At 43.9% G+C, this 25,365-nt stretch overlaps 2 protein-coding genes across 2 annotated transcripts; one reads left to right on the forward strand and one right to left on the reverse strand.

The window, feature by feature from the left end:
• Window positions 1-600: 600 nt before the first annotated feature.
• Window positions 601-12,626, forward strand: cracr2ab (calcium release activated channel regulator 2Ab). The gene is made up of 18 exons (XM_053414761.1): window positions 601-710; window positions 1,433-1,731; window positions 2,672-2,783; window positions 2,998-3,190; window positions 3,278-3,424; window positions 4,740-4,830; window positions 4,953-5,048; window positions 5,869-6,056; window positions 6,346-6,417; window positions 6,974-7,022; window positions 7,124-7,206; window positions 7,576-8,212; window positions 8,854-8,992; window positions 9,449-9,530; window positions 10,008-10,122; window positions 10,470-10,571; window positions 10,699-10,775; window positions 11,524-12,626. The coding sequence occupies exons 2-18, from the start codon at window positions 1,579-1,581 to the stop codon at window positions 11,609-11,611; spliced, it is 2,424 nt and encodes an 807-aa protein (XP_053270736.1). The 5' UTR covers window positions 601-710; window positions 1,433-1,578; the 3' UTR covers window positions 11,612-12,626.
• LOC128428557 (protein arginine N-methyltransferase 8-B) lies at window positions 12,451-24,108 on the reverse strand. Its single transcript, XM_053414762.1, has 10 exons — window positions 24,031-24,108; window positions 21,842-22,060; window positions 20,108-20,263; window positions 19,523-19,586; window positions 19,020-19,162; window positions 18,671-18,758; window positions 17,268-17,383; window positions 14,950-15,100; window positions 14,039-14,160; window positions 12,451-13,245 (listed from the first exon to the last, which is right to left on the reverse strand). The coding sequence occupies exons 1-10, from the start codon at window positions 24,097-24,099 to the stop codon at window positions 13,162-13,164; spliced, it is 1,212 nt and encodes a 403-aa protein (XP_053270737.1). The 5' UTR covers window positions 24,100-24,108; the 3' UTR covers window positions 12,451-13,161.
• Window positions 24,109-25,365: the final 1,257 nt, after the last annotated feature.

Here is a 25,365-nt window from a genome sequence, read left to right on the forward strand (position 1 = left end):
TAGGAAAGACCCATTAGATTTGATGCAGATTCGGGTCAGGGGTCGTTTGCAGGAATATTTCTCCATTCATTTCGTGATAAAGTTATGAAATAATTCATAGATCTTGGTGGGGGGAAAAAACAGGCATGTTTCGGAGCCTGTTATTTTATGAGTGTAGGCAATTTGGTGCAGCTCCAAATAAAACCCTGGATCCAGTGAATTCAATGTGGTGTCAGTTTGTGCTCTACTGAGTGCCACTCCAGTTTGTAAGTGGGGAATGAAAATTAGTTTCAGTTGATTGCCCGATGCAAGATAATATTTCACTTATCCAATATTTATGTATAGTCACATAGTTTTACTTTTATAAATAAGTGAAATCCTTTAGAAGTTAAAAAACAAATTTTCTGATCCGAGCAGACATTTTAAAGTTACACTGGATGTAAACATGTTGCATACGTGCTGCCCTCAAATAGAGGGTTGACTCTGCAGCCCTCTCTCTCCCTCTCTCTCTCTCCCTCTCTCCCTCTCCCCCTCTCTCTCCCTCCCTCTCTCCCTCTCTCACTCAGCAGGGACGCAGGCTGTAAAGCCTCAGGCTGCTTCCTCATGACATCACATGGTTGCAGAATGACTCGCATTCATCTCTGAAGCGAAGACTTCCTAAACTCAGAGCGCGGCCGCTGCTCTGCTGATCACTGAGAGCGCAAAGGCTTTTCACTTTCATCTGGGAAAAGGTAAGAGCTTCACTCATCTTTCTGATCTATTGGAAAAAGCAATTGTTACGTGAGAGTGTTCAAAGGCCGAATTAAGACGAGATCAATCAAAAGCTGTAGGAGACCAGTTTCTTTGACGTGTTATTCAGTAAAAAAAACTTTCCATTTTCATCAAACTTCTTATTTAGAAGAGCTTTTCCTTTATATAGGGTTTGCACAAATTAAAATACACGTGATGCTGCTGATAACGGGGATTTATTCAGGTAATTTCTTCACAGCCAAGTTCATATTGAGACGTTTGATCTCTTGAAACCACATTTGTCCAGCTCCAAGTTCAAAACCAGGCGTGATGAAAAACAAAAAGAGCCACTGTGATAGCTCAAAGGGGGGGGTGGGGGGTGGGGGGGACATGAAACAGTCTTGCAGCACCGTTTCCATTTCCCTGACTCTCGGTGACCGCTCTCACAGCCCTGCACGTATTAACACTGTCATGTGTTCTGTATGGCCGGGTATTAAGATAATCCTTTACACTGTGTTTACATTTCCTTTTTCAGCCGCTTGTCCCGGGCCTAGTTAGAAAAAAGGGAAGTAAACTGCCGAGTTGTAACAAGTGTTGCACTGTTGCATTCTTGTTCCGATTAGTTGTGCAACGCCACCGGTGTCAAAGAAGCCTTCTGCGGCGATGAGAAGTTTAAAAGTTTGAACCTCAAGTCTGTCGTGTTTGTCTCCGTCTCCGCTATCAGGGATCTCATCATCTGTCTCTGTCGTCATGGCGACCGTGATAGCCCCAGAGGACAGGATGCAGGGCCAGTGAGGAGGCCGGACGTCTGATTGCAGAAGTACATGCTCCTCAAGTGCCCTTAGAGAGAGAGAGAACAACAGAGAGGCAATGGAGGAGGAGAGCAGGGTGAACGGCTTCCGACTGAGCTCAGGCAGGAGGAGCTCGGACTGGGGGCGCATCGGCCTCCTGGACAAGACCAAGGAGTTCTTCCAGACCTGCGACGTGGAGGGCAAAGGCTTCATCACCCGCACCGACATGAGGGTCAGGAGAAGAGTGTGTGTGTGTGTGTGTGACTGAATAATGCTTGAGAAGGAATTTGGGAAAATATGCAAACTATTCGAAGGTTGAGACGGCAGCTAATCAGCTCTTGAGTCAAAGCCTACAGAGGTTCTGTGAACTTGCTCCTTTCTAACTTCACACCTCCCGATTTCAACATGTTCAAACTTCAGTCTTCAGCCCCAGTTAAAGGGCAGTGAGAAGCTGTGACGCAAATTAAAGCAAAAAAGCTAAATAGTACAAAAACATTTATCAAATATCATTTAATATCATATAAAGGTAAATAGCAAAAGAAAAGGATAAAGGAACATATAGGAAATAGCTAAACAATCAAGTACACGTCTCACACGGTCTCTTAAAATTCTCAGAAGCTCTGCGAATCCATCTTTAACTTCAAACCTCTGCAGAGAACAACAGGAACGTGCTTCATCAGTTTCCTGTCACGACGATTCGGAGACACTTAGTTTAGAGAACATCACCGTTGGTAAAGCAGCACTTCACCCATTCAACACTATCACAACAGCTGGTGAAGTGGCAGAGTAGCGGCGCTAATGGAAATGATAATGAGGATAGTAAGTTCAGCTCACACACAAAGACACACACACACACACACACACACACTTCAGAGCACTAACAGTGAGCACTTAATTAGGACCTTTGCCTTTTGAGCTTCACACCTTTTGTTGCTGTTGTTTGAGGGCTTGCAGAGTCAGGTTCTGCATATTTAAGCCTTTTCAGACACTTTCTGATGTGGACACTGATTGTAATGTCCTGAAAGTGACTTTAATTATTTCCACTCCCACTCCTGACCTCACTCTGGGTGAACGTTGTGTCACATTTTGTGTTGTTGATCATGCATGTGCAGTTTGGCTTGTTGCAACATAGTTTAAATGTCCTGTGTGTGTGTGTGTGTTTTCCGTTGCAGAGGCTCCACAGGGAGCTGCCGCTGTCTGCGGCCGAGCTGGAGGACGTGTTCGATTCCCTGGACACAGAGCAAACAGGTTACCTCACGCTGGAGGTCTTCTCCTCAGGATTCAGTAAGTTTCAGACTGCATACACGGTTATAACAGTGACGAGGAGGATGGAGGGCTTCATAAAGTCGATGAACTGACTCATTGATATCAGTTACGCAGCATTCACATATTGCTTTATTTGGTATATTTGATCTATCATAGATTCAATAGCTTTCACCTGTTCAAATCCTAAACATGCTTCTTTCGTGTTTATTTTGAGAACTCTGCTCTGTCTCAGGTCAGTTCCTGCACGGCCGAAGGATCTCCATCACCGACGACCACAGCACCCGGGCCCCCAGCCCCACGTGCAGAGCCAACGAGGCCCTCTACCAGAGCCAGTGGGAGGCCAAGCTGTCAGGAGGCGAGGACGAGGAGGAGAGGCACTTCTCCATGCTGCTGGACACCCTGGGAGCCAGTCACGTGTTCGAGGAGTGAGTAATCCCTGAAAAAACGCTCATATTCATTTCCACTGTATATGCATTTACCCATGTTTATATTCTGCTTTCACGCCCTTTCAGTCCAGGTGAGGTGCGCAGTCTGTGGGCGGAGCTCCGGCGAGACGAGCCTCACCTCCTGTCCAACTTCGAGGAGTTCCTGGCCAGGGTCACCCACCAAATAAAAGAGGCCCACCAGGACAAGAAAGAGATGGAGAGCGCCCTCCAGAGGTAGGAACACACACGCACTCTCTTTCCTAACCCTCTGAAAACCGACTCTCACTGTCTCTCGTTGGTTTGATCCTGTTCATATCGCAAAACCATTATAGTTTGAAGACTGAGAGAGTGACAGGAGAGGAGCAGAGAAAGATGGCCATATCTCAAATAAGTGGATTTTAGATCAATTGGTTAGATTTGTACTAACATAGGTCATTGTATTTGATTTCAGGTTGTCTTGTAAAAACTAGGTGTAGTGACAAACAGATGAAAATGAGCTTATATCGCTAACTCTGCCTCTTTTACAGTAGTTTGTCTTTTCATCAATCAGTTCTGTCTCTCTCAAATAAATAAACAAACAAATAAAATAGAAATTCAGGGATTTAAAATAAATGCAGTGAGCGTGTGGAGGGTTAAAAACCCTTAATTTCTCAATTGTCTCTCACACTTGAAACATTGGAGTTCTGCACTTCATTAGCCACAATGTTCTCCTCTGTCATTAGCCACCTAAAGAATGGGTGACATGTGTGCGTCTGCCTGTGTGTTTGTGTGTGTGTTACTGCAGCGTGTCAGACCCGCAGCCTGCGAGCGATTGCATGGATTGACCTGTAATTCTCTATAGAACAAACCCTGTTATCCGTGTCAAATGACCTCTAATCTGGAGGCTCGCTCCACGGTCCGACCGCCTGCTGCTGAAACACGTTGATATAATAACATGAGAGGCGGCGAGAAATGTGACATGACTGCATCGGTATTTTAATTGCTTTTCTCTCGTAATAAGATGAGGACCTCATGTGATGATTACTGAGATGATGTGATGCTACAGATACGTGTGTGTGTGTGTGTGTGTGTGTGTGTGTGTGTGTGTGTGTGTGTGTGTGTGTACACATGTGTTGATGGGATGTCAAACATGTATGGGGTAGTTTTCCCATGGCACAGCATGGTACAGCTTGTTTTTCCTCCAGACTTAACTAAGTGGCTTAACAATCGTCGGAGGGAATGTAAATACCGCTCAGTATTCTTTTGAAAAATGAAGCTCGGAATGTGTGTGTGTGTGCGCGTGTGTGTGTGTGTGTGTGTGTTTAAGTATTTACATGCAATTAGAAATGCAGAGCTTAAGCTGAGCCGAGACAACAAAGCCACACTGTTCCCAGATGCTATAGATATTATGTCACACTGTTCATTCACCATTCGTTTCCCCCGTCCCTGTCCCCTTCCCTGTCCCCATCCCTGTCCCTGTCCCTGTCCCCGTCCCTGTCCCCGTCCCTGTCCCTGTCCCTGTCCCTGTCCCCGTCCCTGTCCCCTTCCCTGTCCCCGTCCCTCTCCGCAGGAAGTCCGCGACACACGACAGCGAGATCCGCCATCTGTACGAGGAGATGGAGTCGCAGATCAAGAACGAGAAAGACCGGCTGCTGCTGAAGGTACAGCCGCTTTGCAAAGGGGTCACGTTGTTGTGCTGAGATGTTCCGACTCTGAGTCATGTGACGCCGTCCACACGAGCGCTCTTAAAAACTCTTCTCCCCCCCCCCCCGGGCCTTCGCAGGACTCTGAGACTCTTCAGCTGCGCAGCCACGACCTGGAGCACCAACTGGTTTCAAAGGAGAAGGAGCTGGAGCAGATTTTCCAGAAACAAAAGAGGGTGAGTGGACGTTTCCAAACACAACGTGACCGAAGTTACAAGTTACACAACAACAAACCCCAAGTCAGAAGCTGGAAAATGACTTGATTGATTATACACATTAATGTATAATGATGTAGCAAGGCCCAATCATACAAAATGGATCATATTCTTGTTATGGTAATAATATTAATAATATTACTATTATAACTTTATTCATACATCACTTTCAAAACACAGTTACGAAGGGCTTTTGCAGTGAATTAAAACATTTCAGGCAAATTCATTCAAAAAGTATTTCAGAAATAAAAAGAAATAGAAAGTTCAAAATGCGGCATTCAAATAATAATATGTCATACTTCCACCTTCATATTCAATCAAGCTTTTCCAAAATGTACAGACTTATAGAACATCAGTCTTCTTAATATAACGGATGTCTTTTTGGGCTTTGCTGGTAGTATGCGCTTTACCGAGTTATTTATGTTAGAGTTTGAGGTTAAAATATTGATGGTGGTGTTTTTCAGTAACATGGATGTCATTGTTATTAGTTCAGGTTGAAATAAGTAATTTGAGCTGTCTCAGGAAAAGGACAATCTAGTTTATTCAGAAAAACTGAGCAGTGGATTCAAGATGTTTCTGTGGTTTTGTAAAGAAAAATGAAAAGTGACCATAATGTGCAGAATATGCATCAATGGAAAAGGTGGTATTAATCTTTACCCTCTCATCATGTGCTGTGGGGAGGAGATTGAAACTGCTCCCTTTTTCTCCTCGGATACTCTAAGCACGCTCGCAGGGAATTAGTGCGTTTTCATTCCTGCGAACATTTCCCCCCCGGCTCCAGTTGGAGCTCCAGTGCCGCGAGCTGAGCAGCGAGAAGCAGGAGAGCCACGTGGAGAACGTCAAGCTGAAGATGACCAACGACGAGCTGCTGCGGGCGCTGGCGAGCACCAGCCAGGAGCTGGGGCTGGCCCAGGAGCAGCTGACCATGCTGCAGGAGCAGGCCGCCCGGCTGCACCAGGAGAAGGAGATGTGGGTACACACACTCACACACACACACACACACAGACACACACACACACACAGGCCCGCTGCACTTATTTAAGTATGGTTTGCATTAACAGTGTGTTTCTTCACCACCGTTAAGTCTGAGATATGTCTAATCCTTACTTAATCTTTACCTTTACTCTAAACTCAGCTTTAAATTAAAATAAACCCTGATGGAAGTTGCCACAGAATGTTTGAAATACTTCACACACGCTCTCAAACTTGTACTTTTATTGAGAACTGAATGTTTCTCTGTCGTTCTGTCTTGTTTTAGGGAAATGTACAGAGTAACCGAGGGCCTGCAGAGAGAGAAGCAAAGTCTCATGAAGCAGCTTGACCTCCTCAGGTATGACAGGGTCGTCCAAAAGGAGTTGTTTTTCTTCTTCTTTTTTTTTACACCTGGGTGGTAATTGGTTTAAATCTTTTGGGCTTGTGGCTCGGCCCCTAATTGGCAAAAATCACAAATCAAATTCGCAAAGCAGTTGAGGGGTTTTCAAAGTCCCAGCAGATGGACAGTTCTGCCACTGCCAAGGTCACCCCTGTCTATTTATTGGATTGTAAGCAAGATTAGACCTAAACTACAAAAAAATGGATTTCCACGTAATTCGGTGGAAGGAAATATGGCTCGGAAAAGAAGCTGTAATATTTTGGTGCAGATCCACATCAGGGGTTGGATCTAGGGATTGTTTTAGTCCGACTGAGAGCTTCCAGACTTTCTCCGGAGTTTCTCCAGTCGGTCCTCTTGTAAAAAGTAAGAACCCGGCTGGAGATCCTCCACAATCTGGAGATCCTTGGCAGGTCATGTGAGATAATGGAAAGCGTCTGTTGGGCCATGGCGATCTTCTATTCTTCTATTTTCCATCGAAAAGATTCCAACTTTCTTCTCCTCTCTCTCATTCCAGAGAGATGAACAAACATTTGAAGGACGAGCGAGACATCTGCGCTGGTGTGGTAAGTCAATGTCACTTAATTGCAGTGGTTTTTTTACTGCTACGGTTTTTACTTGACTGATTATCGTGTCTTTGCTACACATCCCTCTTTGTTCAAACCAGCCTCGAACGTCGCTCCGGAAGAAGCAGAAGCAGAGAGCGGGCCTCGGCAGCATGTTCGACGACACCAGCCTGCCGCTGAAAAGGTGATTCATTCGCCGTCTCTGTTCTCTTCTAACACAAATCACTCCTGTCACATTCTTTCCTGTGTGTCAAAGAGGAATTTCCTCTTCTGTGAGATGTGAAAATTGATGATTGAAGGAAAAACAGAGGATATCTGATTCTATACACGCCCAGAAATCAACCAAATTAACAGATTTTGTTTAAATGACATATTCGGGCACTTTGGCCTCCAGCTTTCCATTTGTTCAAGTCAAGTGGATTGATCCAGTATATCCTCTGCTTCTCCTCTGTTTCCAAAGAGCCCCTCTCTTGGTGGACGGGTCCTTCCAGTCTCTGGAGGCCTTGCCCAGAGAGCACCTTCAAATCGTGTTTTTTGCTTCCTCCTCCTGTAGTGAGGAAGATACCCCCAATATCCCCACAACCAATACCTTCTCCTCCTCCTCCTCCTCCTCCTCCTCCTCCATCCCCGTGGTCAGCACCCCGGCGTGTCAGCAGCGCCCGGCCGCCAAGAAGAACTCCAGCTTATCCAACGGCTGCGCCAACTCCGCTCCTCCCAAAGTTCACGATGTGAAGACGAAAGCCAAGAGGTGGCCCAGCAAGATGGCTCCCGTGAAGAGGGTGACGAGGAAAGACAGAGAACGAGGGAGGCGAGTGGAGGTGGAGAAGAAGCCGGGGGTGGAGGAGGAGGGGCTGGACTCCCCAATAGACGGCTGGCCCCTCCGTCGGGTCATCTCCATCGAGGAGGACCACCTGCCCCACCTGCTCCTGGGCGGGCCCCAGCTCTTACTGCACCAGCTCAGTGAGGAGGAGGATGAGGAGGACGACGATGAGGAGGAGGAAGATGCAGCGGCAGCACAGGGCGACATTGAACCTACTGTTGTGATGACAGAAGACGTCCCCGCCCCCCCGACCTCCAGTCGTCTTCCGGTGCCGGCGGAAGCTCACTCGGCGAGGAAATCCCGCCTTGGCCTGGCCAAAAAGACGCCTACCTCTCCGAGAGGACAGCCTGTAGGGAAGGAGACGCAACAAGTACGTCCACACACACACACACACACACACACACACACACACAACTATAGCCCTATACATAAATTGTACATCAATCAAATTGTATTTGTATAGCCCATATTCACAAATCACAATTTGTCTCATAGGGCTTTAACATGGTGTGACATCCTCTGTCCTTAACCCTCATATATACATATATATAGACACACACACATATGTACTTATATTTCTCTGTAAACCGATATTTAATAAATTAATTTGTGTGTCACATTAAAGCACTGTGGGTGTGTGTTTATGTGTATGTACATTATAGATATGTATATGTGTGTATGGATGTACTGCTTGTGTATATGGACAGTATATGTGTTTGTGTGTGTGTGTGGATGAACAGAAAAGACATGTGTGTGTGTGTTTTTTTGTGCATGGCCTATGTGTGTGTGTGTGTGTGTGTGTGTGTGTGTGTGTTGTACAAAAGGCACACATTTCTACCTTCTTACTGTTTTTCCTATGTCTCTATTTATTATAATGTATTATAATTTGCTCTGTTTATATGTATGTTTATATTTCTATTCTCTGTTGGAGCAACTGTCACAAAGCCCAGTTTCCCCCGGGGGGTCGATAATCAAGTATTTCTGATTCTGCTTGTGATCTCTCATCACCAGAGGACCAGAGAAGTGGAACTCTTCGCCCCGGACCGCCTCTTCAAAGTCGTCCTGGTCGGTAACTCCAGCGTGGGCAAGACGTCGCTGCTGCGCTCCTTCTGCGAGGGCCGCTTCCACCCGGCCACCACCGCTACTGTGGGTGAGAAGAAAGACGTGTTGTAATGATACAGGGTTCTGTGGCTGTTCTGAACCCGTCTGAGCGGCACGTGCAGGTTACGTGCCTGTGTTTGTGGATGCGAGCACGGAGGAGGACGACTTAGTGTCACATGAAAGGGCTTGAGGAGTCCCACCGCCCGTGTCAGAGCCCTGGCACACATTGTACTGTGCAGATTATGTCACTTCTGAAGGATTTCTCTCCGCTTTCATCTTTTTCCAAATCCTCGCCGGGGCCTCGTTATCTCCACTTAGTTCAACCCCCCCCCGTCAGGGCCACACCTCGCTCGGCCCCCGAGTCGCTTTTTCTGTCTTCTTTTACTCCGTCAGAACCGATTCTCGTCTTCAAGTAGTTGTTACATATGAGAAATGCAGCAAATAAAAAACCCTCCTGCATGGAAGTCATTGAATAATCCTGGTGATGTCATTGTATGTCATGTAGGTGTTGACTACAGTGTGAAGACACTAACCCTGGACAGCATGCAGGTAGCCATGCAGCTCTGGGACACAGCGGGTCAAGAGAGGTGAGTTCTGGTTTTTATTTTTAGATGCATATTTCAGCCAAAATATGTTAAGGAAAAATGTGAAAGGACAAAAATGAGATCAAAATCAACAAATAATCATTTAAATGAGAACAAATTTGAAAAATAAAAAGGTTGTGACATAATTTAAGTACAATGCCTCAAAATATTTTTATCGTCCCAGGTAAAAGATACAAAATGATGTAGTATACTTCAATTACAGTTATGAATAAAGTGATTAATTCATCCAGAAGTGCCACATTAATTAATTTAAATCTATATTAATTATCAAGTACAGCATACTATGTGTATTGTTTCTTATTTGAAAAAGCGCCTCTAAAGTGGACTTTTAAATACTGTTTTGAAGTAAATTGGATTGAAAACTTTGTTACACTTTTTAAAATGTATTTTCAAATGCACTTGAGTCACATTAAATATGCTTCTAGTCATACAAAGTAATCGTGGTGATATCCGACGCAGGTACCGCAGCATAACCAAGCAGTTCTTCCGCAAAGCCGACGGCGTGGTGGTGATGTACGACGTCACGGTGAAGGAGAGCTACTCGGCCGTTCAACCCTGGCTCGTCAACGTCCAGGTTTGACCTTTGACCTTTGGCCTGCCACGTCTCCTCCAACTCTGCGTGGTTTTAATTTAACCTTATAATTTTTTTTTTTTTTTACAGCTGATTCTCTTTTATTTGTGGTCTTTTTATGTCGTGTGATTGAGAAGTCTAGCATTTGAATTATCCACAGGTTCAGCATAGGTTTCATTTCTCATCTTAAAGAAGCAATATTAAAGGAGCCATGGAGTTTTAGAGCTTGACCCAAACCACAGACTAAATGGCAGAATACATCGACCTCAGCTTCATTTGTTTTATTTTTCTGTGTCTTGCAAATCCCCCTAACTCGATGGATGCTCAATATCACACCAACTTGTTTTTAGGAAGCTGCAGGAGAAGGGATCCCTGTCCTCCTTATAGGCAATAAAATGGACATGGATGGAGAGAGGGAGGTGTCATTTAAAGAAGCCGAGCAACTGGCTTATGTGAGTTTAACTCTAAATGTACTGGAGAATTGACTCTTACACTCAAAATGATGTCAAGTGCAATGGACTGGTTCCCGATTCTGTATTGACCGTTGCAACTGTGTCTTTGACGACGTGTCCTGTGCAGGACAACAAGGTGATGTTCTTCGAGGTCAGTGCCTACACAGGCAAGAACGTGACCGAGTCACTGACGCACCTGGCCAGGTAAGAACACGGCTGTTTATCAAGTCAGTGTGTAACGTAAAAGAAAGACAACAGACAGATTCACGTGCATGGCCGGAACTGCCAATGCTTTATCCAACCAGTGCAGTTTTGGTGTACATATGTTTTATTTCCCAACTCAAATGAGGTCCCTGAGACCTTCTGAAATCGAATCAATCCCCAACAGGCCAAAATCATGTATTGTGAGGCCATGGTGACCTTTCACCTTTGACCTTTGACCACCCAGGTCTAATCAGTTAATTAATGAGTCTAAGTGAACATTTGTACCGAATTTGGCTTTCTTAAGATAACATGTTCACAAGGTCACAGTCATTTTGATGTTGTACCGCCAAATTCTAATCATGTAATCCTTGAGTCTCAGTGAATTCCTTATGGGTTTTCCTGATATATTCTTTTATGAGAATATAATGTCGCTGTGACCTCGACCTTTTACCTTTTGCCACCAAAATCGAATCAGTTCCTCTGTGAATCAGAGTGAGTTTTAGTACAAGATTTAAGACAATTTCCTCAAGGCGTTCTCGAGATATCTTGTTCATGATAATGGGACAAATGGATGGATAGACAACCGGTAAACATAACACCTCCGGCCACTGGGTGTCGCCGGTGCAGAGGCACAAATAAGAACTGAGGGCTAGATGGTAATTTGTTCTTTGTCAGGAAGTTGATCTTTGGTGGCGTCACCGTTGTTTGACAGCGTCTTCCCTTTCTTCCTCGATCTGTCTTTCCTCAGAGTGTTAATGGAGCAGGAGGACCGGGTGAGAGACACGACAGTCAGCCTCAGTGCTCAGCCCGTGAAGAAGAAGGCCTGCTGCAAGTGAAGACTCACTAAACGACACAAAGAAAACAGCAAAAACTTTTGGAAGATATCGGCTTCTGATCACTTCAGAACCTGCATTATTAGAAGAGATCAGTGAAATCAGTTTTCTACTTGTGTAAAGGACCTTGACATAGAACACAGTGCAGTGATCTGCAGTGAAACTAAGGTGCTGCACTATTTCATGTAAATAACGCTTTGATGCCATATTACAGTTGTGCGGTCAACAAGATTTAAGGTACAAATATTTTCTGTAAAATAATTACTTTCAATAACCTTCACTGAGGAGAAAAATCATAAATATACTTTAGGCTTTTTATAACTGAGTTTTAGCATTGAAGTCTGAACCCTGTTGACACTACTGCAGATATATATATATTATTAACGGATATTTTCACTCCGTTTAAAAAATAAAATAAAAGAATTCTCCGTCCACACGATCCTAGTTTTGCAAAAAATCTCCGTCCAGATGAAGTAACAAAAACGACTTCTAATGCTCAAACAACCATGCCGGGCCAGTAGGTGGCGATATAGTCTACATCAACAAATGTCAAATAACAGTGGAGAACATTGTGAGCATGCTCAGTGAGTTTCTTCTCTTGTCAACCTTTCTCTTGTATATAGTTTGTAAAAAATATATAATTTTAGTGACTTAAATAATTTCCTTCTGAACAAGAGGCCTAAACATTTTGTTTTGCAAAATATCAGCGTTAGTTTGCACACGGGCTAAATTTTCTTACTACGTCTCTGGTGAAGCTAAACCTTAAATATATTATTCAAAATTCGTTGAAAGGGTTTTAAATCAAAATGAAATCAATAGAAAGAGAAAATGTTTTCCTTTGATTCTTTGTCATTTTTATTCATCAGGTTCTTTGTTCACGTTCTTCCCGACACAAAGCGGTTCATGACGTCTGTGTGTTGGTTCCTGCCCGGAGACGTTGTTCTGTTTTATTCTGGCACCAAAGTACAGTTGTTCTGAATCATTTTCCTCGATGAAAAGAAATAAATGAATAACAGTTCATCTTCCTGAAGTCAATAAAGCAACAAAACAAAAAAATCACATGCGAATAAATAACATAAAACCACTGTTCCTTCAACACAATTACACACAAATCATCAGTCTTGACAACAACTTAGGTAAAAACAGGTAATGACTGTGCTCTTACCCTTTCAACATCACACAGATCAATACTTTCCAATTAGCTGCACTAACAATATTAAGGCTCTTAAATGCTTTTTTTTAATTTTATAATCCAAAACATTAAAAGTCGAGAAAAAAGAATCAAGTTGTTTTCAGAGGTTACATTCAACGATGTGCCCGGGGTCGATCAGGTTGGTTCGCGTGATGGAACTATTGCTGATAAGAAGACTTGCCTATTCTGATGACATGGCTTAGTTGCTGGCATAGTGGCATCCAATCAGATTTGTCCAGGGTCACCCTCGTTAGCCAGCTGGGAGCCTGTGCCCCCCCCCCCCTCTCCAGATGTGTCCCAGAGGGGCCGCAGGGAACGTCCACGCCAGAGCGCCGCCACCGCTGCTGCCGTCGTGTTGCTCCTAGCGCATTTTGTAGTCGTGGGAGAGGGCGGCCTCACAGAGCTGTCCTTTAAAGTCCAGCTCGAGGGTGAACTCCAGGTCCCGCTGCCAGACACAAAATGTCCACGTAAATAAAACTGTCACAAACAACAACAGGTATTTAAATCCGGGGTCGCAAAGTATCTGTAATACCTCACCCTGTACTTAAGTATAAATAAAATATATATATTTTACTTGTATTTACTCGTTACTTATTAAGATTTTACACACAAAAAAACACTAGTTTACAAAACTTAACTCAAATAAATCGAGTCAAATATTTCAAATCAGCCCTACTTTAATGTAGGTATAGTACAGTCAGAGTAAAATGCTGTTTACAGATTCATTTCTATAATACTTATCTGAAAACATAATGTTTAAAATGATATCACTATCAGAGGCCACTTTCTGAGTAATTCAACTTAAAATTTAACAAAATGTAGATAAATTGCTAAATGCTTTTGACTGATACTACCTCGTTCATTTACTTGTGCTTATTCTCTAAGGCACAGAATTAGACAATAATTATTGTACTTCTCTTTCTGTTTAATATCTTGCTGAAACCCGCCAGCTAGCTTAGCTTAGCACAAAGACTACAAATGAAGGGAAACAGTTAGCCTGAATCTTTCCAATGGGAATTTCCATTTTTACCACAGCCAAGGACATTATTTTGTTCATCGGGGTTAGATGGTCTCTCTGTGTATGAGCAGAATTACTGAACGGATTTCCATCATATTTGGTGGAGGGGTGAGACATGAACCTGGGAACAGCTCAGCATATTTTGCACTCTCGGAGCACTTACAGTTTACATGGTGGTGGTTCGACTTTAACTCGGGGCCCATTATCTGATGAGTCTTACCACATTCTTCTCATTGGGCCGGACGGTGATGCTGCCAAAGATCTCCTCTCCTTTCTTGACGGTTAAGTAATCCTCCAAATAAAACACCGTCTGCTTCCAGTGAGTGCTGGGAGCATCTGGAGCTGTGGAGAGGAGGGGAAAAGGAAGGACGGAATAGAGGCAGGAAAAGAGGAGAAGAGAGGAGGTGAAACGGGTTTTCAACAGGAAAGGGGTGAAGCAGAGAGGAGAGGACATGGGTTAATAGAAAAGGAAAAGCAAAAGATTTACAAAACGGCCTCGGGTTGTGTTCAAGTGGACGAAATGTAACTGCAAAGCAACTGGGTTCTTACTCATCCAGTGGGAGAAACACGGAGGAGAGAACTCCCCCAGTGATGCTCAGCCTCGGGCCCGACAGACTCGGCCAAACATAGAACCTCCTCTACACAGTATTATGTAAGCACTGGCTACACACATGTATTAACATGAACTTACATAACAGCTACTAGTCATAGGCGTCTAGATGAAGCTGTACCGGAGAGGTGCTCGGTGCTTGTGTTCGGGTCGAACTCGTGCAACGCCAGCAGAGTGTAGCCGAGAGCTAAGACGCCGAAGTGCAAGGAGGTTTCTATAAATAGACTCTGATTTGCTGCTCGGGGGGGGGGGGGGAAACTGGAGGAATTCAGAGGCTTGTTGGACACGAGGGTGAAGAAGAACGTGAAAACCAAACCTCGCAGTCCCTCCCATCATGTGTTCTTCATGTTGTCTATTATAAATACCTGCATTTTCTGGCCTCTTCACCAAGAAGAATCGAGAAATGCATTTTTAAGGCAACATCTTTGTTTCATTTTCTCAGTATTTGCAGCCGAAATATCAGAGACAGATATCTGTGATTAATTACGTGTTCGTGTTATAACCCTGAGGCCTCGACTCACCGGTGGAAAATCCCGTCTTCTTGTGACACTTGGTGAACTCGATGTTGAAGTAGGTGACCAGGGCGTGGACGTAATCATTGCGTTGGATCTGCAGACAGAAGGCTGAGGTGAAGGACAGGTCCTCTGGCTTCACGGTGTAGATGTCCACTTCCTGCAAAATTAAATAAAGTCTTATTTTTATTGCAGGATAACGCAAACAAAAAAAACTTGATGGATTTCCACAAAACTTGGTGGAAGGATGCGATACTGGCCGGGAAAGACACCATTTCATGTTGGTGTGGATCCGAAGCAGTTGATGTATCCAAGAATTATATTTTCGCTTTCTTCAACATTGTTTTATTTCAGGCGACTGTTGAGGCGACTAGTTTTACTTAATTTATTTTTTTAAAGGAGTATCTCACATTGTTTCATGAATTTAATCTGCACAGTAATGTACAAGCCCACCAAACACACACACTCACACAGTCACCCCCATTTGTCATCTCTCACACACATGCAGTACATTTATATATCAATCCTACTCGATTATTCATCATGATTATTGTGTGTGTGTGTGTGTGTGTGTGAAAGCCCACAGGTTAAACCATGGGCTGCCAAATGAAGCTTGCTCACAGTACACATGTTGTGTGGGTGTCCTCCATCAAGTCTACTAAGGGAGGGAAGGTGTGTGTGTGTGTGCGTGCGTGTGTGTGTCGAGCACTACGTGACAAATATAGCCTCAAATTTAAGCATCACATGTTCTTGCACACGGGAGCAGGATAGGGGAGCAGGGGGTGAGTGTGTCTACTTAGCATGTAGATGATGTTATATTTTAGAGGGGGGGTTGGGACGAGGGGGCCTATCGGGCGTTTAGATCGCCCGGCCATGTGTCTTCAATGTGACAAATTGCGATTCAACACCTTTCCAGTGATACGAGACCAGCTTCATATCCAGCAAAGCGTAGGCAAAAGAAAAAAAATCCCTGTTGGCGACTTTGTCATTTAAACATGACAGGAGTGAGTGGCATTTTGAATTACGACAGGCTGAGGTGGCTGGCAGCGAGGGGGGTTGAGGGGGGGAATAAGCCCTGTACTGAACTATCCTCCAAACTAACCAATTAGTCACCTTTTCCCAACACAAGAGGAAGTCTCCTTTGTGCTCATCCAAGTGACGGAGAGCTCGTCTCACTTCACCAGAGGGAGAGACGGAGTGAGACTCCCCTATTCGCTCGGGACCAGCGAGGCCTGACATTATTTCAATCAGAGACCGTGACCGGGCACGAACGGTAAGAGGAGGGGAGGATTTTAGAAGGAGAAAATGGGAAATGAGGCAAAAAAAGTTACATGAAAAACGGATAAGAAGAAAGAGACATTAGGATAGTATCGCATGTTTCATAATAGAAAAAGAAAAAGCGTGATATAAAGCAGTGAAAAGGACGACTGAAAGAGGAAAGTCAATGGGAAGAGGAAGTAAAGATGGTGGGGCCAAACCCCAAAAAGCTATCGCCTCCCCTCAATGCTCTTATCCTCTGTTCATTTGTGAGATAAAGGACAAGTCCACTGTTGTATCTCTGAGGATGGAGACAGAGCGGCAGACTATCACAGCTCCACACAAAGCTCTATTATGCCCCAGAAAATGGTCTCAGCTGACGGGGGGGGGATGAGTTCATCCACTCGGTGGCAAAACTTTGCTTGTCTGTCTAACGTGCAGGTTATTTCAAATGTATACAACAAAATGGCGGAGTGCGTTCACACTCGTTCATCATGCAGAAACATAGACTGTGTACATGTCTCCTTTTCCCTATAGTCTGTGTTGTCAATCTTTATATAGTCTCCATATATCGTCCATCGTTATATACAGTTGATGGGTCGGCCATCTTTATAAAAAGTGTAAATATCGTCCATCTTCAAATATAGTCCATATATCGTCCATTTTTAAATATAGTCTATATATCAGCCATCTTTAAATATAGTTTATATATCGGCCATCTTTAAATATAGTCTATATATCGTCCATCTTTAAATATAGTCTATATATCGGCCATCTTTAAATATAGTCTATATATCGGCCGTCTTTAAATATAGTTTATATATCGTCCATCTTTAAATATAGTCTATATATCGGCCATCTTTAAATATAGTCTCTATATCAGCCATCTTTAAATATAGTTTATATATCGGCCATCTTTAAATATAGTCTATATATCGTCCATCTTTAAATATAGTCTATATATCGGCCGTCTTTAAATATAGTCTATATATTGTCCATCTGTAGATACAGTTGATGTGTGGTCCTTCTTTATATACAGTGTGTGGCATGTATCCGTGAACATTTCTTACCTTCAGGAGGCAGGCGTTGGTCACCAGCTGCTTGGTATCTACCACATCCACCAGAGGCTCTCTGATGGCCACGTTGCGAATGCAGCTCATGTCGAAGCCGTACACGTTCTCCCACCCTGTGCACACGCAAAGGAAAACATCTCAAGCACAGACCACGCGTGTGGGCACACGTGCACACGGTATGTGCTGTCAGGGCTTTTCTCTTTTTGGAAAGCCCTATTCTCTTTGCTCCTGCCAAGTTGTCAGCACAATAACAGGTAGCAGAGAAAAATGAAGCAGAGCGCTTAACTCCTGCCAGGAAGAACAGCCAAATTTATTTTAAATAGAATTCGGGCTGAAATTTGACAGAACAAGCATTCCTTCCTCCATTCCCCTCTGTCCCTCCACTCCACCTGGTTTTCATCATGGGGACCGAACACTCATTCTGCTGGATGATGACTTGGAGGAGGCCACCAACGCAGAGAGATGCTAAAAATGAGAGCGCAGGGGGTACGGGTGGGAGGAATGCTTTTAGTTTATTGTGTGACATTATGTTCCTACGTGGAATAGAGCAGGCCAGACCACCTGTGCAGTGAGAGGAAACTCAGGAGAAGTTATTGACCCAGATTCTGAGTTGGTGCTTTTATCGCGAATCGAAGATTAAGCTCAGGGCTCCTGCTGCGAAATGTATTTGAACACATGGAGTGAGTTTGGAGCAAAGAATGCACTGTGGAATGAACTCACTCTTGGTGCTAGTTTCTAAAAGTCTTAACTAACTACTTCATTAATGCTGAGCCAGTTTGTGGAGAACAAAACGGAGCAAAGAGAAAAACTAAATATTGATAAAAAGGAAATAAATGCCACTCAATGCTAATGCTGGTCCCCGCCCGCCAATCTACATACAGTAGGTAGCTGTGTACTAGCAAATGTGCCATCTAATCTCTCTCTCTCTCTCTCTCTCTCTCTCTCTCTCTCTCTCTCTCTCTCTCTCTCTCTCTCTCTCATATGGGCTTGCAGAATTGGCAGTTGATTGTTTTATCATTTTCAACCTAATGAGATGATGAAGTTAACTCCAAATCACCAATAAAGGACCTTATTCAATCATTTTCTCTTAATAAAATCTTAATAAATCTGTGAGTTGCAGGCTATAGGAGCCTTGTGTGGGGTTTGGGTTCAGGTTAACTTTTTTGCCTGTAGGTGTGAATGTGAGCGTGAAAGCTCCTTTGTTGGCCGGCGCCCAACGTCGGCTTGGATCGGCTCCAGCGCCCCTCATAGGATATGTGCTGTAGCTAATGGAAGGATTGAAGGATGGAAGGATTCACAGTGATCATTTATTATGCACAGCTAAGAGGGGAAACCGATCGAGATGGAGACATAAAAAAGGCGATGACTTTACAAAATGAAATCCGACGGTGACTACTCACAGTGAATCTTGAAGTCCTTGTACTGCCTGTCCTCGATGGCCACGACGTAGAGAGCGGCCCTGTCGGGGAACATCAGGCCTCCGGGTTTCTGCGGGAGAGAAGCTTCACATATCGGCGGACGCACCACAAAAGGCCGTCCATCATCTTCATCGTTCACACACACACCTGGTAGCAACATACGTTCCGTGCATGGTGGGGTTTAAAAGCCTGCAGGCATCTACTGAGCTCAGAAACCAGATCACTCGTGCATGACCTCAGCATCTGGGCATCTGGACGCCATTATGTTTATGTGTCAGAAGCCTTGTTTATGTGCGAGCAGCCAAGAACAGCGGGGGGGAAACCAACGTACCAGCCACTTGTCCCGGGCAAATATGACGGTGTTGAGCATGGACTCGTAGAAGAGGCAGTAGCCCATCCACTCCGAGATGATGATGTCCACCTTCACCACGGGGAGCTCCACCTCCTCCACCTTGCCCTTGAAGATGGTGATGACTGTGGTGCGGAGAGCCACAAAAGAGAGAGGGCGACAAATTGTAATGTGAATGTGAATCATTCCAGCTTAATAACTGGACTCATGCCTCAAGGCTGGATTATTGCATTCTTGTCCGTCTTGTCTCGGTCTAAACCATGTCACTACTAAGCTGGGGGTGGTAGAAAACTTCCTCATCTATTCATTTATTGCTGATCAGTTACCAGTATTTCATCTCATTTGCTTGGATACTTGGATAAGGTGATGATGGAAATATTCACATTTTTCATACCACTCCTAATATACGCGTCCTCACACCGTTCTGCATTCAGACACAGGGATATAAGGAGCATTGTAGTCATTGAAAAACCGCTTCAACTTACCGTTGTGCAGGTGATTCGACTTGATAATCTTCTCCGAGTATTCTGATATACTTGAACATTCTATCTGTGGGCGAAAAAAGAGACAGAAAGATTTTCTTGTGCAGAACAACCAGGGGGCGTCACCCACCACATCCCCTCCACATGTCCAGCAGACTCCCCTTTAGGGTGTGAGACCAAGGACAAATCTTATCAAACACTGATAATCCATCGAAACACTTATGTCCCCGGTCACCGCAGACCCCGCGCCGCATGGGAACTAATACATCACTTTGCTCGCCCATCCCTGGGTGTCATGTAGCATATGAATCATACATAACTGTGGGAGACACTGGTGGTAATATATAACCTGTGACTTGCAGCTCTGAGGGGAGCCAGATGGTTCTCAGTGCCTCTGTGAGTAAGATTGTGTGAGAGAGATTATCAATTTCTAGCCACTGGCTCTGAAGAGGACATTTTAAAAAGGCTTGGATACAGACTGGGTGTGTGTGTGGGTGTTTTCTCTCCTATAGAATTTTAAACAAAATCCAAAAACCTGCAGAAGATCACAAGGTATTTGATTTGGAGGGGTGCATGTATCCGCCTCACCCCGTACACGTGTTTGGCGCCGGCGTTGGCGGCGAACATGGAGAGGATCCCCGTTCCACTCCCCACGTCCAGGACGATTTTGTCCTTGAAGGCGTGCTTGTTGTGGTACATGGCGTTCCGGTAGGTCAGCGTCCGCACCTCGTCTTTCAGCATCTCCTGTTTCAAGATGGAGACAATGCCAAGATGTCACAGCCGTGATAAATCAAGATTTTGCACGTCTTTAATCACAGATTCTATTCTGGAGTGGTTCTCAAATGGGGTTTGCAGTGTTGACATGGTGATAATATTTCTAATACATGTCTAATATCTTTCTAAGACATTTCTTTCGTGTGGTTCTTTCACATAATCATCTCCCAGTTTCTGTTCAAGAGGCAGACACAGAAACATCCTGGTTCATGGATCAGGATTGTGGATCCAGATTGTGGATCTGTATCATGGATCGTGATTTAGACGGTGGCAGATTGTGGATTATTGTTATAACTGGATTAAAATTACAACATGTCTACTGTTTGTATAAATATAAAACATTGATACGACTCTTCTGCGAGCAAATCGTGATTTCTTTTTTATATGGGCTACAAAAATCTAATTTGATTATTGATGGATGTGTGAAATTAGTCCAGGGGATTGTATTGTATCCCCTGGAATATTTTCTGTCTTGTAGGTAAAAGCGCTATACTGGACAACAGTGTGATTTATAAAAATGTCCAAAAGTATATATAAAGTTACAAAATGCACATGCAAATGATGCAAAAATTGAAACAACAGATGTACAGTTTCCTCTGCAACACGTTTCATGTGTAACGGTGCAGAAAATGCAGTATTTAGGCCAAAGGTCTCCCTGACAGGGGCGGAGCTTCTGGAAATAGGCAGGAGTACGACACAAAAAACCTTCAGGGAGCGGCTAATATCCATCTCCCCAAGCCCATACACACATCCCACTTTCACTTCTTCTCTTCTGCTTCACACTCCTCTAATCAGGCCACTCTCTTTGTCTGCAACCAGGCAAAAACCTGACCCACATGCCAAATATGGACTCTATTTTAAAAAAAGGTCTATATGTCCGCAAAACTTTTCCACCACCCTCATTTTGTAGATCAGGGTCATTCGATTGGGTGTAGCTCTGGAAATTGGATTTTGCAGTTCACTGTAGGCGACTGTAAAAGAGCGACAGGGATTGGTTTGATTTATGTAGAGCGGGTGAAACTGCTGCAGTAATAACCCTCCTCCTCAAGAGGGTTATTAAATGGTTCCACTAAGGGGAATACTTGTTTACAGGAGGTTAGGCTTTGAACTTCTAAAGGTGTGTTGGAGTTGTCTCGTTTTTTGATTTCCTGCTTTGTGGAGACAGAAGATCTCAAAGCGCTGGAGTACTGACAACTCTTTGTGGATGATCGCTTTGTTTTGCACTCGTCTGGTCTTAAACTTGGCTCGTGCACTACACAAACTGATTGTCAGATCCAGTGAACTGAGTATATGCGTAAAAAAAACAAAACCCATCAATGCCAGATAAAAGATTTGGATCACTACTTCAAAATCAAAGCCTGCCTGTTGATGCAAATCTGTTGCTCTTAATTTTTGTTTTCTTGACATATTGTGCTGACTGAGAGCCAGACTACCAGGGCTGAAGCTCCTTGGCAAAGATGAGCGGCAGCGGGTTCAACAGAACAGGGAGCATCTGGTGTCATTCTTTCACTCTGATCATACCAAGCTGCTCGTCAGGGTCTGCCCTACCTCATGGATGCCAAAGTGGGCGTAAGAGTCAAAGTAGTAGTCCCGTGATGTCATCTCCTCCGGGCTGATGAACTTGGCGATCTTGCCCCTACCGGGACAGGTGGACAAGGCTGCTACATGAGGCGCGTGGGGGACGCAGGGCATGTGGTGGGTGGTAGGCACTGGTTTAGGCAGCGGGAAGGGCTGAGCCGACTGAGAGAGGGGGGCCGTCACAGGCTCCTGCCGCTGGAGGGGAAAGAGGAGAAAGATATTAGAGTTTATTTAGGATAGGGTTTTATGGAAGAAAATTAGAGAAGTGAGAGATTGTGAGTGTTCATTTAATATTATGAGGTTTACAGAAGCAGAATTGTAACCAAATGTTTAAACAAAGCATTTCTAATTCTCTTTAAATACATGCACAATAAAACAGGGGAAGCCAATAAATGTACGTAATCTGAGTGTATATTTCACATTGCAAACAAAATAGGCTACATATTGGAAATGTGTTAATATCCAGAATAGTGTGGTGCACTTGGTGCAACATTTAAATGCGAGTGGAAAGGTGAACCCTGTGATAAGCAGTCGATAATCAATAAAATCATATACAGTCGGTAAGTAATTCCACAGACAGACGGTAAAGGAAGCAGATTCCTTTCAGCACCACGGACAGAGGACATGGGATCAACCAATACCGGCATTCATCAGAATCTGATCATTTAACCTGAACTGCACATCTCCTGCATGTATTACTATTATTACTGCACATCTTATGCATGTATTACTGCACATCTGCATGTATCACTTTTATTACTGCACATCTCCTGCATGTATTACTATTATTACTGCACATCTCCTGTATGTATTACTATTATTACTGCACATCTCCTGCATGTATTACTGCACATCTCCTGCATGTATCACTATTATTACTTCACATCTCTTGCATGTATTACTGCACATCTCCTGCATGTATCACTATTATTACTGCACATCTTCTGCATGTATTACTGCACATCTGCATGTATCACTTTTATTACTGCACATCTCCTGCATGTATTACTATTATTACTGCACATCTCCTGTATGTATTACTATTATTACTGCACATCTCCTGCATGTATTACTGCACATCTCCTGCATGTATCACTATTATTACTTCACATCTCTTGCATGTATTACTGCACATCTCCTGCATGTATCACTATTATTACTGCAAATCTTCTGCATGAATTACTGCACATCTGCATGTATCACTTTTATTACTGCACATCTCCTGCATGTATTACTATTATTACTGCACATCTCCTGCATGTATTACTGCACATCTCCTGCATGTATCACTATTATTACTGCACATCTCCTGCATGTATTACTATAACTACTTCACATCTCTTGCCTGTATTACTGCATATCTCCTGCATGTATCACTATTATTACTGCACATCTCCTGCATGTATCACTATTATTACTGCACATCTCCTGCATGTATTACTATAACTACTTCACATCTCTTGCATGTATTACTGCACATCTCCTGCACGTATTACTATTATTACTGCACATCTCCTGCATGTATTACTGCACATCTCCTGCATGTATCACTATTATTACTGCACATCTCCTGCATGTATTACTATAATTACTGCACATCTCCTGCATGTATCACTATTATTACTGCAAATCTTCTGCATGTATTACTGCACATCTGCATGTATCACTTTTATTACTGCACATCTCCTGCATGTATTACTGCACATCTCCTGCATGTATTACTGCACATCTCCTGCATGTATCACTAGTATTACTGCACATCTCCTGCATGTATCACTATTATTACTGCACATCTCCTGCATGTATTACTATAACTACTTCACATCTCTTGCATGTATTACTGCACATCTCCTGCATGTATCACTATTATTACTGCACATCTCCTGCATCTATCTCTATTATTACTGCAGTTTCATCAGTGTGCTCAGATCCCCCTCTCCATATAATCTGCAGGACACCGGGAAGCTCACGTTGCTAAACGCGCACGCCCTCGCATCACTGACTCCTAAAAACGAGCTTGACACCACGATACCACGGATATAAATAACGATCAAGTCAAATATCGTTCAGCACAATACAAATAATGAGGCTGACGGTTCCCCCCCCCCCACCCCGCGGTCCCTCTGCTAACCGGCTGCAGGACACCACAAGGTCCCTACCTCCGAGCTGTCCGCCTCCGCCATCTTCCGCCGCAGCAGCAAACACCGCGACGAGTGCCTCAGTCCCATGGGAGCCGACGAGATTTACGCACCAACTCTTCAAAGTGATCGGGAAGGTCTGGATTCTGAGTCGAAACGTGTCAGAAATAACCCAGAATCACCGAATATGTGGCACCAATGTGCGCAAAAACAGAAAGTCATGATAGGAAACGTGTGACGCCGGTTGGCACAGTTTCAGTCACATTAAGAAAAAGTTGTTAATTCGATTTGCGGTCCAGTAATCCATACTGTACATTTTGTGAGATAGGTTGTCTTATAGTGGGGGCCGTCTATCGCCTGGAGAGACCGTGTTGAAGTTGAGGGGTTGACGGTCAGATCCCAGCAGGAGTCGGTGGATCTGTTACACAGGTGCGCACCGGGTTGGTGTGTCCCCCGTTCCCAAACAACCAACCCCAAATCTGTGCGTAAAGATCCGGCTACCCAAAGGGACATTTATTAACGTGTCACCCACCACCAAGAATAGTGGTCAGCAACACAAACTCCTTCTTCTCGTCTTCTTCACCGCTTGGAAACACTTGACATCTCTCAGCCGTGACGCTCCTTCACAATCCACATCTCCGTGCGCCCTTCACATCTCCAGATCCCGAGAAAGTCACAAAAAAAGAAAGGGTTCCAAACACGAGCCCCTTGGATGAGATGAAATCAAACGTTATAAAAATAGAGAGACAGAGAGAATATAATAATTGGAGCCATTAAAGGAAATACATCTCTGCTCTCCTCCGCCTCCTCACTCCACTTTCCAGTAGGAACAGAAGCGCAGCTCCTCAGCTGCCGGATTATATAACATAGGTGTTTGAGTCTATGTTGGAAAAAACAACAACAACCCCGACGTGAAGCATTAAGATGCTTTATCACTCTTCAACTTAAATAAATTATAGATATAATAATTTAAGCAGCAGAGATAACTCAATGTATATTTCTATTATTTAGAACGCATGCACAGGTCAGCACATTTTGACTGTTTTTTGTCGTGGCAGCCAATCAGAATCGAGGACCGGTGTCCTAGAATTAGCTGGACTAGGACAAGCACCAATTAGAAACCAACAGCTGTTCAGCCAGTTTGTCCTGAGCTGCAATTTCATATTGTTTCTTTTAGATATACATCCATGATTGTTACAGAAGGCGATGCACTGTATGGAAGCTTATTGCTGCCACGACATAAAAATAAAGAACGGTTCAGAAACATGTTTCAACCTAAAACTTTTCACGTCATAGCATAAAACATCCTATTTAGAGGTTATAACTTATGATTGTAACGTAAAGACGTATCACATT

The sequence above is a fragment of the Pleuronectes platessa genome, chromosome 22 (genome assembly GCF_947347685.1).
Source record: "Pleuronectes platessa chromosome 22, fPlePla1.1, whole genome shotgun sequence".
Taxonomy (NCBI): domain Eukaryota; kingdom Metazoa; phylum Chordata; class Actinopteri; order Pleuronectiformes; family Pleuronectidae; genus Pleuronectes; species Pleuronectes platessa.

Bases quoted from the DNA above. Each gene is read 5' to 3' on its own strand.
- cracr2ab (XM_053414761.1), top strand. From the start codon at position 1,579: ATGGAGGAGGAGAGCAGGGTGAACGGCTTCCGACTGAGCTCAGGCAGG. The intron at 3,191-3,277 runs GTGAGTAATCCC...ACGCCCTTTCAG, and splicing joins GCCAGTCACGTGTTCGAGGA to TCCAGGTGAGGTGCGCAGTC. The intron at 7,023-7,123 runs GTAAGTCAATGT...TGTTCAAACCAG, and splicing joins GAGACATCTGCGCTGGTGTG to CCTCGAACGTCGCTCCGGAA.
- LOC128428557 (XM_053414762.1), bottom strand. From the start codon at position 24,099: ATGGGACTGAGGCACTCGTCGCGGTGTTTGCTGCTGCGGCGGAAGATG. The intron at 17,384-18,670 runs GTGAGTAGTCAC...GCGTGTGCACAG, and splicing joins CAAGGACTTCAAGATTCACT to GGTGGGAGAACGTGTACGGC. The intron at 15,101-17,267 runs GTAAGAAATGTT...TTAATTTTGCAG, and splicing joins CCAACGCCTGCCTCCTGAAG to GAAGTGGACATCTACACCGT.